The 14,201-nt window shown below is 53.2% G+C and overlaps 6 protein-coding genes across 6 annotated transcripts; 2 read left to right on the forward strand and 4 right to left on the reverse strand.

Moving 5' to 3' along the window:
- Positions 1–155: 155 nt before the first annotated feature.
- Positions 156–1,831, forward strand: PpBr36_10302 (uncharacterized protein; the record flags this gene model as incomplete). The annotated part of the gene is made up of 2 exons (XM_029897415.1): positions 156–1,433; positions 1,496–1,831. Coding segments are annotated over 2 exons (1,614 nt in total), but the record flags the coding sequence as incomplete, so codon positions are not given.
- Positions 1,832–2,749: 918 nt separating this feature from the next.
- PpBr36_10303 (uncharacterized protein) lies at positions 2,750–4,137 on the reverse strand (the record flags this gene model as incomplete). Its single annotated transcript, XM_029897416.1, has 3 exons — positions 2,750–2,794; positions 2,872–2,998; positions 3,119–4,137. 3 exons carry the CDS (start codon positions 4,135–4,137, stop codon positions 2,750–2,752), a joined length of 1,191 nt encoding a protein of 396 aa, XP_029744148.1.
- A 559-nt stretch (positions 4,138–4,696) lies between these two features.
- On the reverse strand, positions 4,697–5,308 carry PpBr36_10304 (uncharacterized protein; the record flags this gene model as incomplete). Its single annotated transcript, XM_029897417.1, has 1 exon — positions 4,697–5,308. The coding sequence occupies one exon, from the start codon at positions 5,306–5,308 to the stop codon at positions 4,697–4,699; it is 612 nt and encodes a 203-aa protein (XP_029744141.1).
- Positions 5,309–6,657: 1,349 nt separating this feature from the next.
- On the reverse strand, positions 6,658–8,541 carry PpBr36_10305 (uncharacterized protein; the record flags this gene model as incomplete). Its single annotated transcript, XM_029897418.1, has 5 exons — positions 6,658–6,850; positions 6,966–7,366; positions 7,449–7,702; positions 7,884–8,281; positions 8,354–8,541. 5 exons carry the CDS (start codon positions 8,539–8,541, stop codon positions 6,658–6,660), a joined length of 1,434 nt encoding a protein of 477 aa, XP_029744142.1.
- Positions 8,542–9,962: 1,421 nt separating this feature from the next.
- Positions 9,963–11,276, forward strand: PpBr36_10306 (uncharacterized protein; the record flags this gene model as incomplete). Its single annotated transcript, XM_029897419.1, has 4 exons — positions 9,963–10,183; positions 10,287–10,406; positions 10,476–10,676; positions 10,775–11,276. The coding sequence occupies 4 exons, from the start codon at positions 9,963–9,965 to the stop codon at positions 11,274–11,276; spliced, it is 1,044 nt and encodes a 347-aa protein (XP_029744143.1).
- Positions 11,277–12,354: 1,078 nt separating this feature from the next.
- Positions 12,355–13,728, reverse strand: PpBr36_10307 (uncharacterized protein; the record flags this gene model as incomplete). The annotated part of the gene is made up of 3 exons (XM_029897420.1): positions 12,355–13,068; positions 13,185–13,435; positions 13,500–13,728. The coding sequence occupies 3 exons, from the start codon at positions 13,726–13,728 to the stop codon at positions 12,355–12,357; spliced, it is 1,194 nt and encodes a 397-aa protein (XP_029744144.1).
- Positions 13,729–14,201: the final 473 nt, after the last annotated feature.

Genomic DNA, 14,201 nt, shown 5'->3' on the forward strand with positions numbered 1-14,201 from the left:
TTTTTACGACTCGATTACATTGAATACTCGGACGCTCAGCGTACAGTGTGCAGTGGAGGGATTGGTGTAGGCTGTTGGACCTGCACCAGCCACTCATTTTTACCTACTTTTAGACGACAAATATATTTGATATTGATCCCGCGGACGACAATCAGCTCATCATGGTACACCGAAGACACATGCAGTCGCATCAGCGACAGAAGCTGCGAGAAAGGAATGTCCAGGAAGATGAGGCACCGAGGCTAGAGAAGCGCCAGCGCGGCGGGAGTCTGAGAGATGCTTGGGATGATTTCACAGAGGGTGTCAGGGACGCGTTTAGCCCACCGCCGAAGACCACCAAGACCGAGGATGACGAGAAACCCACACCGAAACCGCAGGGTGGTAGGACACATGTCACGACCGCTCCAGAGTCGGCGTCCAGACCTACACCCACCCCCACAAATCGCATTGTTGTGACGAAGACCGGTGAGCAGGTCAAGGGCACCCCTCTGATCGCCCCGAGTGAGTCCAAGGCATCCGAAGCAAGTAGCACTCCCACGTTGCACGATTCGACCTTGCCCCCCTCTATCCCTGCGCCCACGCAGCCACACGCTTCTGGGACCGATGTCCCGTTGGCCGTGGCCAAGGACACACCAACCTTGCCATCAGCTCCCAGTTCAACTCCAACACCATCCAGCGCTGCAAGCAAGGCGGAAGACTCTAGCAGTTCAACCGCCAAGGCGGGAATTGCTTTCGGTATCATTGGTGGTCTGCTGCTTTTCTCCCTACTCATCTTCTTTGTCTTCAAGAAGCGCAAGCAGCAGATAGAGAGGCGGCAACTCCGGGAGGAGGATGAAAAGTTCGCGGGAGCATTCGCAGCGGTCCCCAGCTCCACCGCACGCCGGTCATCTCGCCATCAATCCCAACGCTCGAGTATGACGCCCCTGAACCGACAGCCAACTCTGCCCATGAACCTGGGCGGTGCCCCTCCCGTCTACCCCAAGAACTCGGATAGCGCCTGGGAGAGGCCGCGCACTGGCAACAGCGCCAACAACCCGGCGAACCCCTTTGGCAACCACGCCGAGACGATGGAGCAAGCGTCTGTATCTCCCGCCGCCGGACAGAACGAATCCTTTGTCGGCACCGGAATGCTCACTCGCAAGCAGTCCATCCGCAAGGATGCACCTCAACCCCTCGACCTGACCCTACCTCCTGTACCTGAAGCCGGCGGTAACCAAGCTAGCCCTGCCCGGACTGAATACAGCACACACGAGCTGTCGCCGGGTGTCGCTGCCGTTGCATCACCTGGAGCTGCCGCCATCGCTGCTGCTGGTGGCCCTGCACAATCCGCTGTACACCGCGTACAGCTCGACTTTAAACCTACTATGGAAGATGAGATGGAATTGAAGGCCGGCACGCTTGTGCGCCTACTATTTGAGTATGACGATGGATGGGTAAGTTTTATTGTATCGCGCAAGTTGTCTTACAGGTCACTCTCTAACTTGCTTCCCTTAAGGCGCTCTGCATCCGTTTGGATCGCTCCCAGCAAGGTGTGGTTCCAAGGACATGTCTCTCCACGCGTCCACTCAAACCTAGGGCCGGTGGCCCACCTGGACAGCGACCAGGTCCACCGGTCAACGCATACCGGGGAGCAAGCCCCCCGGTTGCCATGCAGACTCAGGGATACAAGCCCCCGAGTCCAGTCGGCAGCATGCGACGGCAGAGCCCAATTGAGCCCAGCCCCATGCAACCACCGCCCCAACAACAAGCAACGCCGATCAACGGCCAACCAGGCCACAGCCGGGCACAGCAGTCGATCGAGCGAAAGCCGGTCCCTGGCCAGGCCATGTGACGTTTTCCATGGTCAAAAATCCTACCGCTCAACGCAAACGGGCGTGATGATTAGATTCCTTGGTTCTCTCACGATGTTCTCGTTGCTCTGTTTGATATAACCATACCCTACGCTCATTTGTTATAGATTCTTGTCACTCTTTTTTTTTCCAGCCATTTAGCAGTCTACGCATCTTTCCTTATACCATGAGGATATCCCAACCACAGTCTTTTTTTTTTTCATTTGACAGTTCCTTGTATATGATTCCATTATTATTTATGCAGGCCGATCCTGCACCAAGACAGCAGGCCTAGACCTGTTAACTTGACTTTCCTTCGGTCATCTCGTTCTGCCTCTACAAGGGCGCTGTGGACCTTCGATTGACTCGTTGGGTGAAAAAAATTCCACACAATCCATAGGATTAATATTCAGACTTTGTCTACATACACTCTTTGATATCCAAAAACCGTAGATGTAGATGCAGACCTGTTTACCTGAAAAGTAGGCAGGTTCAAAGCTGGCAACTTGATTTCATCATGCAACCGAGCAACTGTACCAGTTTTGGTATATGGCTTGTATATCTATCTCACTGTTTGACAACTCTGTTCATGGGCTCCGCGCAAGGTATTGCTGTCGACCTTTGATGACGCAAAAATTGGCGAGACGACCATGTCTTGTAACAGGACGAAATAAGACGTGTCCCCTTTTCGGCCATGGGGATTGGATTCGTGCACCTTTGTTCGTCTGGAAGCTCACGTGAAGGTGGTTGAGGAGGCATATCTGCGGTTTGTAATCTGTCTGCACTTTCAACGAGGTCTTGATGCAATTATTGTCAAAATTCATGGTATTTGGGTCGCATCAACTACCTAGTTTTGAACAATAGGGCTAAGCTACCATACAAAAGATTTCACACAAGACTGAACTTCCCCCCCTTTTTACTCAGTCCAACAAGAAAACAGTGTCCTCCAGTGCACGCGTGTTGATCTGAACAAAGGACCGTCAGCGAAGATTACCTTGATTGTATTAAAATCTCGGGTTGACATGTCAAAAAATGCACTTACGAGCTTGGGGCTAATCTTTTTCAAGTCTGCAACACCGGCCTGAGCGGCATCGTGAACAATCTCGGACTTGAGTATCTGCATGGCCTTTGCGACGCCGGGAACCTTGTAGCAGTTGGCATACATGAAGCTATCATGTGGTTGAGAATTGTCAGCGTTTGCCACTCTGGGCCTAAGTTCTCTTTGGTCGCAAAACTGCCTGCCTGCCCACAGCGATCAATGCGCTCGCCCCCCTCTCCAAATTACTTACGGACGACCCAACCCCACGGCCTTGACGCCCAGAGCCAGCAGCTTGAGCACGTCGCTGCCGTACCTCACGCCGCTGTCGGCCAAGACCTCGACCTGGTCAAAGACCTGCGGAGCGTTCCGCCTGATCTCGTAGGCGATCTCGAGCGGCGACGGCGAGTACTCGAGCTGGCGCCCGCCGTGGTTCGACAGATATATGCCGTCGACGCCCTTCTCCACGGCCGTCAGCGCATCCTCGACGGTCGTGATGCCCTTGAGGATGACGGGCAGCTTCGTCCGCGCGCGCATCTCGTCGAGCAGCTCCCAGGTCAGCGCCGACGTGACCGAGTTGGCGTTGGTGGTGTCGTAGCGCGCCGCCCGGTGCCGGGTCGAGTCGCCCGGCGCGTCGACGGTCCACACGATGGCCTTGGACCCGGCCCGTTCCGCGCGCGAGATGACGTCCCACGTCACCGACAGGTTCCTGTTTGTGTAGACCTGCTGGAAGGTGACCTGCGGGCCGTTGAGGGTGCCGTCGCCGGCCTTGGCGGCCGCGATGTCCTCGATGGACTTTGACGCGTACATGGACGGGATGTACAGGATGTCCTCGGCGGCGGCGGCCTCGACCACGTTGAGCTCGGCGCGTTCCGGGTCGCAGTACGCGCCCCGCGCGGCCGGGGCAACGAAGAAGGGCGCGCTGAACTCGTGGCCCAGGATGCTGGTGCGCATGGTCTCGTTGACGCGCGTCACGTCGCTCAGCTGCCGCGGCCGGAACCGCACCCTGCCCCAGACCTCGAGGTTGTTGCGGTAGCTCCACTCGCCGGCCGCCGCGACGCGGTAGAAGGAGTAGTGCGCCGCCGGGAGCGTGTTGCGCGCCGCAAAGTCAAAGTCTGGCAGCGCCCGCATGTCCCGGAGCGGCGGCTGCGTTCCCGTCGTCCAGTTGCTGCCGGCCAGGAAGGTCTCGAGGCCCGTGTCGGGCTCGTTGAGCCACGGTCGCTCGGCCGAGGCGACCACGGCCAGGAGCGCCACGGCGGGAATGCACTTCATCTTTGAGCAGTCGTAGTGGCTGGCGACTATTCGACGGCTCAGACGGGAAGGGAGTCCTCTAGAATTGTAATTCTCTCACGGGGGGTTAAGGCGAGGGATGGCGAAATTTATAGTCAATCTTGTATTCCATTTCTGCGTTCAACGGAACCCAAGTCGGACTTTAGTCCGAACAAAGGTGACATTCGGAGGTGGTATTCAGGATGGAGATGGGCTGCATAGTGTAATAGTATAATACTGGTTAAGCTCATCTGCAGACCCATTTTGTAATCTCCCCTCCACCTTGTATGTTGCAGAAATTTAGCCTTGGCTCAGGTCAACACCTGCTTCTTATGGTTTGTCTGCAGCCAAAGTATCCACCACGACAGAGGGCTTTGTTTGGCCGGAACCGGGAAGGTCAGTGGGGTCAAGTCCTTTCTGAGTTCTGACAGTAACTGTACACGAGATTTTATCATTTTTTTTTTTTTTTTTTTTCGAGAGTTACAATAGAAGGCTGCTTTCTAGAGCCTGATGTTCTTGATAAAACCCGCGTTGCTTTCACAACCTTTCCTGCTACGCCTCTTCAGGATGCTGCTTCCGAGTCTTTTTGCCTTTGCGTTTGCTTTCGCTTCCCTCCCGACTTATCACTTCTGCCCTGCTGCTCCAATATCTCTTCATCGTTCCCTCGCACGGGTTCCAACGACTGCGCCTTCTGCTTCTGACCTGGCTTGTAGCTCCCCGAGGACATGACTCCATGACCGAACTGATCCTTGAGCGACTGGCCGTTCTTCCTCGCATCGCTCGCGTCCGCCAGCGACGGGTATTTCTTGTAGCCGCTGCTGTTGCCGCTCATCCAAACGGCGAGGGCCGAGGGCCGTTGTTTCGTGGGCTTCTTGTCTTTTTTGCTGCGGCCCACCTGACCGGCCGGCGTTGGTGCGGACGCCGATGTCGAAGCGTCCTCCTTCTCTGCTGTGTTCTGGCGCTGCTTGGGCACCTTGTCGCTAGTTCCGGCGCGGCGAGCCAGACGGAACACCGCCGAAGCACGCTCCGACCCCGCAGCGTCGACCCTGAAATCCGGCTGGAGCTGGGAGCTGAGGTCTGTTGCTAGAGGGGCGCCAGGGTGAGCAAGAGGCGCGGCTAGCACATTGTGGCCTGCGCAGAGGAGAAACAGTAAGACACGGTTGAGGTTAGACATTGCTCTGCGGACTGGGTGTTTTGTAAATAAAATATATTTTTTGTTGTTCTGGGAGCTTGATAGTATATGAATCTTGAAAAGATAATGATTGAAATGATGATGGAGAGAATGTTCTATGCATCAACGAGTCTTGGTTTTGGCATCGAAATGCTTCTCTTTTCTATCATGAACTGATGATGATTTAGCTCCATTAGAGCCACGTACACCCTGGCTAACTTGCAATATACAGCTCCGTATGCAGATGGTTTGTTGCCTAACAGGCTGCAGTTTTCCGAAAACGTATAACTTACTATCTTGCAAGATTAGTTTGTTGTTTGGAGCATAGAGATCGGAAATCAGGCAGTCCAGTGCATCACAAGGTCATTGCTCTCGACTTGGATGGCCCTTGTATGTTGGTGGAGAATATGGGGATCGACAGCGTACTGGAAGTATTTTGGTGTTATTCGAGTGCCTACTCATAGTGGATAGTGGACATCAATCCCCCTAGGGAAGATGAGCGCACAGCCCCAATCCAGTTGAATCCACTTACTTCTTTGTCATAATCCATAACGGATTCTAAGCGGGGTGGAAGTCTATCCGGTGAGTGGGCGGATACTATTTTTATCAAGTGGGTTTCGCCCAACTACTACTACAGTACTTGAACTCGGGGGCGGCGACCCCAGTAGGATACTGATTCATGTCCCTTTCAGAACAGTAACTGCTTATTGCTTTTGTGAATCAACCTGATGTCACTGCGAGGGGGAATGAGTCTGCCGATTTGGCCAGCTATATAGAGCTTGACTGGGGAAGATAGTACACAAAGTACTCCCCCGTCCAAATGCATATTGTTGTAAGGTACACTGCAGTGACCAGTATATTCCCGCGAGCGCAATGACAGCTTTAATAATAGACGCATACTGATTAGGAAGGTTTGATAAAAACATTCCAACGCAGCACTGGAATTCCTGTTTTATGGTAGTATTAAACCCAATTAAAAGACTCTTGGCCTTTATTCGTATTCTGGGACAGACCCGTATGGCTGGCTGTTCATTATACCCGATTCCAGGCTTCTGTTAGTTGATATAGTTTGTGCCGATTCCCACTGTGAGTCGTTTCTTCACACACAAGGAGAGCAAACAATGAGCCAAGTGCGCAGTTTATTGGCTGTTACCAAGTCTATCTGTTCCAGGATGATGAATTTGAGAGAGGGGCCCTCCTCCAGAGATAAAGCTTCCCCTACTCAGAGCCATATTCATTGCATAGACGACTGAGCTGCGTGGTCGGTGGAGCCCCATATTCTGCCCAGCCCGAGACTGAAAAAAAAGAAACTGCATAGTACCTGGCTGGTCAAGCTTTCAAAGCAATAGCAACTACAGCGTATATCTGAATCTGGGATGACGATGACCCAGACGGTGCGCATTTGGCTGGAGCAATCTATCATCACGATACCCCCGCTCCCTCTTCCCGTTCTCCCAGTGCAGATATGCCATGAGAACGCATGTCAGGACAAAGGTCAAGCAGAGGGCTCCGAGAGCAATGGCGTGACCGAGAATATAGCGCGGACTGGGACATCCAAAAAAAAAAAGTTAGCACTCTCAACACTGTTCCGAAACAACTAGGAAACTCGACCATAAACATCTAGCCAAGAAATCAAACCCCTTTAAAGAAAAAGACCTACGCATGATCACTAAGATAGATAAACGTCCCAATGAAAGCAGAGCAGTTCGCCAGCGAGATGATGACGCCCACGCCCGTGGCCCTCACGTAGTGCGGCGCGAGGTTGTTTGAGCACCAGCCCATCATCAGGGCCGAGCACTGGAAAACGCCGAGCCCGATGAAGAAGGTGCCGGCATACTTGACCGGGTTCCGCTCCGACGCCAGCAGCATGGTGTAGCCGATGATTCCCAGCACCGTGCCGCCGGCGATCAAGGGACCGCGGACCTTGAAGCGGTCCGACAGGTAGGAGCAGACAATGACCGAGACGAAGCCCGTCATGTTGGGAGGCGCGGTGAGCAGCTGCGCCGTCGTCGACGTGTAGCCCATGCCGAAGATGATGGTCGGGAGGAAGAGCGAGAAGCTCTGAGTTTTGGTGTGGGAGGATTAGTCGAGGAACAAAATACATAAGAGGGAAAAAGAAGAACAAGGTAAACAAGGTCCTCACATATAATGGCACCAGGAGAAAGAACCATAGCAGTGACAAAAGGTACGTTTGCGGCGCCAAGAGCGCCATCTTGACCCATTGCCAGCTGAACCTTTCGTCGTCTACATCGATGGTACTTGATCCGCTGGCATCTTCTCGCATCCGGCGAAGGGCGTGCTCTCTTTCCTCGGGGGTCAAGAAGCTCGAGTCTCCGGGCGTGTTGGGCATAAAGAAGAAGCAGAGAAGCCCAAACACGACGGTCAAGGCTCCCTCGACTGCAGAGCGGCACTGCTTGTTAGTTTCTGGTCGCCTCATCTTGAACGACAAGATTCTGGAGATCCAGAATTAAACAAACAGGGTCAGAAAAAAAAAAGAGAAACTTGCTGAAAAAGATCCACGGCCAGTTGTTGTAACCTCCGTGCGATATCTGCCCCAGCCCAGACGCCAACAACCCACCAAAAGCACCGGAGAGCGGGGCAGCAGAGTAGAACAGGCCGCAACGCAGTACCATCTGGTGCCGCCGGTAAAACATGGCGAGGTAGATGATGACGCCGCCAAGGATGCCGCCCTCGAACAGCCCCAACAGCAGACGGCACGCTACCAGGGCCGAAAAGGTCTTTACGAATCCCATGCAGGTGCACACTACGCCCCACGCCGTGATGAGGGCGGGCAGATAGATGCCGGCCTTGACGCGCTTGATGATCCAGTTGCTGGGAACGTCGACGGCGATATAGGTCGCGTAGAAGACGAGCAGCGCCACGTTGAATCCCGTGCCGGTCTGGATATCGAGGTCGCGTCGGAGGCCGGCGATGGCGGCATTGCCTATGTTGCTGCGGTCGATGAAGGAGAAGAGCCTGGTAGGGCAGCTGTGTTAGCAGGGCCGCGGTCCGACTGGAGGGACAGTTGGTGACATGGTCCAGACATACCATATCCCGAATAGAAATGGGAGGATATGCAAGTCGAATTTGCGATCGAGTCGTTTGTCGATGACGGGATCGAGTTCAGAATGCTCGTCAGTGGCCACTTTCTCGACAGCTACGCCCTTGTTCGAGCCATCATCAGGCACGGTGGTCGGTGAAGCGACATCCTGCGGTTGTATTGGAGGAGATGCCATTATAATAAGTAAGCAGCTCGATGTGCTGCTGATTAACCTTTGATATCGCAGCCAGCACCGCTCTGGATCTTGTACGTTGAGACGCGGATAGGTATCACCGATTCAAAGCGAATATTAACAGGACATCTTCATCATCTTGACGGCGCAGCTGGACGACATGCCAGAGCGGTCACATTGTTTTCTTGGACCCTTTGCTAAGGCTCCGGCAGAGAGAGTCTCAATGCGGGGTAAAGGGTCAGCTCCTTGGTGCAAGACTGGGGTGAGGTCGTAATTAGGTGGCCATGGTGAAGGGTAAAGGACTGGTTCAGCCAACCAGAGTTTGGTGGTCGTGGAGAATCTGTAGCAGCCCTCTGCCGATTCCAACAGGCGGGTTTCCTCTTCCCCGCACGCTGGAGAGAATATTGTGTGTGCCCTTGACAAATCGGAGATGCCATGCAGCATGCAACATGCCATTGCAAGAGAATAAAAGTGCGATGCCAGGTCAAACGAATCGTGGCATCAGGGTTTCTCTGTCATGAGCCTGGTGCAACTGCAGGTTGTGACAGAGAAAAAAGGTGGAAGCCAGCTAGGGTGCCTCGCTGTCCCAGTTATACATCAAAGGTTAGGAGTGTTGGTCGGTGGTTGTAGTTGATTTAAGCTCGCAAACAGCGTTCATCGAGAAACAATATGTAGAATCACTGTCAAGTCCGGGCCCTCATGCTAATTTTCAGTACTAATGACTGGGATCCATCTTATTTGTTGGACCTAGTGGCCTTCTTGGCGTGGTCTTACTTGCTTTAGGTAAGGGGATGAGACAGTTTTCCGCGGCTTTGGAAGCATACCCCGTCAAATGAGCCTTGATATCATTCATTATGAGCATGTAGGGGATTGTTTTAATATAGCCATAGTATCTCGATGACATTGCAAATGTGCAACTCTGATCGAATGATTGCTAACATGTTTATTATTCGGTACACAAGCGCACGAAGATTCCGAGGTCGACGACTGTGTGTGGGGCAGCGTGCGCTCCTCAATTGAGTCGAAGGGCTTGGTCAAGGTCGCAATTTGAGCGCTGCCCGGCTGCCTGCCCTGCCTAGAGAGCTTCTATGCATTGGAAAGTGGCCTGACTGATTCAAATACTGAAAAATGACGAGCGCAAACTGCTATATTCTCTTGAACAGATATCATTATTTCGTCAAGAATGATGCTTTTTAATTGGGTTTGTTCTGCGAGCAGAGCAGCCTGTAGTGGTACACGGCGTGGGGATCTCGATGTACAGCAGACGTCATGGATTTTCAGATACAGCTTCGACATGACAGTACATGACATCACGCCGCGAAATGGTAAGGAAAGGAGAAAGAAGATAAGAACCGAACTTGCAATTTGCTGGCAGGTCTGGCACACATAAAAAAGCGCCGAGTTCAAGCTACAATAGAAAGAAAATGCAAAGATTCTCAATTGCACGAATCCCAAATTCCTTTGCACCAATAATTCGACGAACCCTCACCACACAATCACTTGCAACTCAGCACACCCAGGATCCAATTCGCATCACAGCACGAAAGATCTCGACATCACAACCAACCAGAAAAATGTCTGCACAAGGCGGAAAGGATGGCCAGTTCCAGCCGGTCAAGGAGGCCCAGCAGCAGAACCTGCCAGGGTATGTCGTTCAGACGCCTCGTTCCACGATGGGTGCCATTTGAGCAGAAAGTCAGGAAATGACGAATGCGCTAACAAACCCTTCCAATTCTACAAAAAAAAAGACTCGAGAAGGACATGAAGCCGACCAGCGAGCCGACAAAGCTCGAGGGCAAGGACCAGTTCCACGAGTACCGCGCAGCAAACAAGCTCTCCGGCTCAAAGGCCTTCATCACAGGCGGAGAGTATGTATTCCCAATCGAGTCGTGACGATAGAGAAGACCAGCAAACTGACAAGCAAACACCCATTGAAGCTCCGGAATCGGTCGCTCAACCGCTATCCTCTTTGCTCGTGAGGGCGCCGACGTCACCATCGCCTTCCTGCCCGAGGAGCAGGAGGACGCCGACGAGACCAAGAAGTTGGTAGAGAAGGAGGGACGCCAGTGCCTTCTCTTCGCCGGCGACCTGAGGGATAGAGAGACGTGCAAGAAGGCTGTTCAAGCTCACGTCGACAAGTAAGCATCCCTGATTCCCATGGCATTCCCACTCCATACGCGGACCTGTGTCACCATGCTCGGCAGAAAACCTAACCCTCGAAACCCGAAACAAATAGGTTCAAGAAGATCGATATCTTGGTGAACAACGCCTCGAAACAGATGATGTGCAAGAACCTGCAAGACATCAACCTCGACGATGTGGAGAGCACCTTCCAGTCCAATATCATCGCCATGTTTGCCATCACCAAGTTTGCCCTGCCTCACATGGAAAAGGGTGGCAGCATCATCAACACCACGTCGACCGTCGCTTTCCGCGGCACTGCGTCCATGGTCGACTACGCGGCCACCAAGGGCGCCATCGCCTCCTTCACGCGCTCGCTGGCCCAGCAGCTCATGCCCAAGGGTATCCGCGTCAACGCGGTGGCTCCCGGTCCCGTCCACACCCCGCTGCAGCCAGCCAGCCGGCCCGCCGAGCAGATGGAGGGCTTTGGATCGCAGAGTGGCCTGGGCAGGGTCGGACAGCCCAGCGAGATCGCGCCAAGCTTTGTCTTTTTGGCCAGCAAGGATGCCACTCTGTACCACGGACAAATTCTGCACGCATACCCTCTGGGAGACTAAAGAAGGTTGTGGAAGACGGGAGATGTGAATGTATGGCGCTCGGAATGAAGTGCCAGATAGCAGTATAAACAGATTTGTCTTCTTGTGGGGAAGATCCTAATTAAAAAAAAACTTGCCGCACGACGGATAAAAGAAGACTAAAGAAGAAGTCTAAGTTGATTGTAGATTTGGTGACCGAGCTTGAGTGCCACTAGACGCTGACTCGCTGCTAATTAAGCGTAGCCACCCACGGTTGTTACTTGTAAACTTACAGGTCTCGCTAATGCAAATCCTAGACTAACTTTTTCTCAGGTGGAACCTCTGGTAAGGGTTGGCATGCAAATCACTTCGAGCGGTCCTTCGGGCACGAAAAATAAACCAAGTTCTACCTACCTGTGGGTTGAGCTTCGCGGACCCCGTGTGGCCTGCACCTCGACAACCACGAATCCTCTATATATATATATATATATATATATATATATCTCTTGGGAGTAGGTTAGCGCGTGGGAACATGACTAAGAATCCTACGTAAAGAAAAAAAATTATACGGGTTAATATAAACAATAAAAAAACGATTTACTGACAAGAACTGCATAATAATTACAATATTTTTAACTCTATATTGACATTGTAAAAGTTTTGTTGTACAATATTAATAGGCGACCTGATTTTAATTATTTATAACAGCCCATACAAATTTCTTAATTTTTGCCATTTTGTAGATAGGAATTTTGTTCGTTCTCCCACGCCAACCTGTTCCATTTTTTTTTTTTTTCTTGTTTTTGGATTTGTGGTCGTCGAGGTGATGCAGATTTTAGGGACCGCCTATCTGACAGGGGATCCGCGAAGCGCAAGCCGCAAGTAACACTCCGCTGCAACGGCTTGGCTCTGGTGCTGTGAGTAATTGACTTTCCCGCGTAGATTTTCACCACACGATCGCCACACTAGAAAACAGGTAGTAAACAAGCCAGCCAGCCATGCTACAATTGGAGAAGGAAGAAAGAAAAAAAAAGGTATCTTTTTTATTAGATTATTTTGCACACCATTCCCCGTTTTTGAGTTGCAGCCCACGTTTCTCCAGCATCAATTTCGCCTCTAGTTACTGGTCGTACTCTCCAGCGTAGAGAATGTCGCCCGGCTGGCCGTTGACGTGGTCCCAGAGCGAGCGGGCCTCGAGCTCGACGTCCCTCTTGAGCAGGCCGACGTCGACGCCCGTCTCCTTGGCCTGCTCCTCCTTGGCCAGCTTGACGTGCATGAACACGGCGGCGCGCTTGCCGGTGTAGAGGGCATGCGGCACGTTTGTGCTGTTGTCCGAGTTGGCGTCGCCGATGGCGTAGATGCCCGGCACGTTGGTGAGGTAGCCCTTGGAGGCGTCGACGGCCAGCTTGTTGCCCCAGATCTGCACGCCGGCCTCCTGCCCGACCTTGCTGCGCTGCTCCTCCGGGTACGACAGCAGGAAGCCCGCGCGCTGCACCGGCTCGCCCTCGGTGAACTCGACCGAGAACAGGTCGTACTCGGGAGCCGTGGCCAGCGATGGGTCCTTGGGCGGTTCGCCGCCGTCCTTGAGCCGCGTGATCCGCGCGATCGTCCGGTTCTCGATCTTGACCTTGTGCAGGTCCAGGTACGTCTGGAACTTGGGGTTCTTGGCCTCTGTCTTGGCGCGCGCCTCGGGCGTGTCGGTGCCGTTGGCGAAGGCGACCAGGTCAGGGTTGAGCGTCAGCACCTCGCGTGCAAGCGACGGGAGGTCGGAGAAGTCCTTGGCCAGGAGGCCCAGGGGTTGGTCGGCGTGCTCGTGGCCGTCGCACCAGGGGCACTGTGGGGGTGTGAGGATTTTGGGTCAATAATCTTGTTGAAGCGATCAATTGGGGGGCTCTGTATTTTTGTAGAGACAAGAGAAAAAAAAAAAAAAAAAAAAAAAAAAAAACATACCCAGTAGATGCCCTTCCCCCAGTTCTCCCAAATGCCAGGAGTTTCGGGCAGGTTGTCCTTCAGACCGGTTGCGAGGACGACCTTGCGTGCCCGGACGGCGAGAGTCGAGTTGTCGAAGCTGGTAGCGGTGACCACAAAATTTTCCTGGTCGTTGCCATCGATCTTGGTCACGGTTCCATTGCTGAAGGTGATGGTTTTGTAGGCCGCGATCTGCTTGCGGGCAGAGTAGCGGTACCATGCCGGGGTGACGCCTGGAACGAAACAAAATGTCAGTCTCCGTCGAGGACAGGGAGATGGGATGAAGATGGACCATACCATCAAACCCGAGGACGTCGTGCATGTGCCTCGTAGGCGCATTGCGGTACTCTCCCGAATCAATGACGAGGGCGTTGCGGCGCACACGGCCAAGGGCGCTGGCGATGGAGAGTCCTGCCGGCCCGCCTCCGACGATGACGGCATCGTACACAAAGTTCTTTTCCGTGGGCAGCGCGAGCACCAAGCTCGAAACTGCCGAGAGCAGGAGGGAGCAGAGACTGAGCTTCATGATGGGGCTAGACGATAAAACGAGAGACTGGCTTGGGGAAAAACACCAACGGGCGCTGGGAGAGCTAGGGCTGGAGCTGGGTCAAACCCCGACGAAGTATCATTGAGGGGGGAGTCGGCAGACCGTTTATAAACTTTTTTTTTTTTCGTCCTTACCGGTAGTCTTCCGTCCGCCAAGCCCAACGGGAGCTAGCAGTGCGTGCCGGCACATATGGATGGTGCGATAGGTAGCACCACCCTCGGTGCTTCTAAAATCAGGCCGGTGGACTGTCGATCGTCATGACAAAGCTAGAAAATCCTCATGCGCCCTGCTCAAGGAGCTCCCATGTGAAATCCGGTGGGGTCGTGCAGCGTGGCATCACCTTGCCTTCGTATCTATACGAAATACAAAAAAAAACTACGCAATAGGTCCCTTGCATAGAGTGCAGTTGGCAAGGTTGGGCCAAATAGATTGATGTCCCATACCGGACGAAA

This window comes from Pyricularia pennisetigena (assembly GCF_004337985.1).
Source record: "Pyricularia pennisetigena strain Br36 chromosome 4 map unlocalized Pyricularia_pennisetigena_Br36_Scf_9, whole genome shotgun sequence".
Taxonomy (NCBI): domain Eukaryota; kingdom Fungi; phylum Ascomycota; class Sordariomycetes; order Magnaporthales; family Pyriculariaceae; genus Pyricularia; species Pyricularia pennisetigena.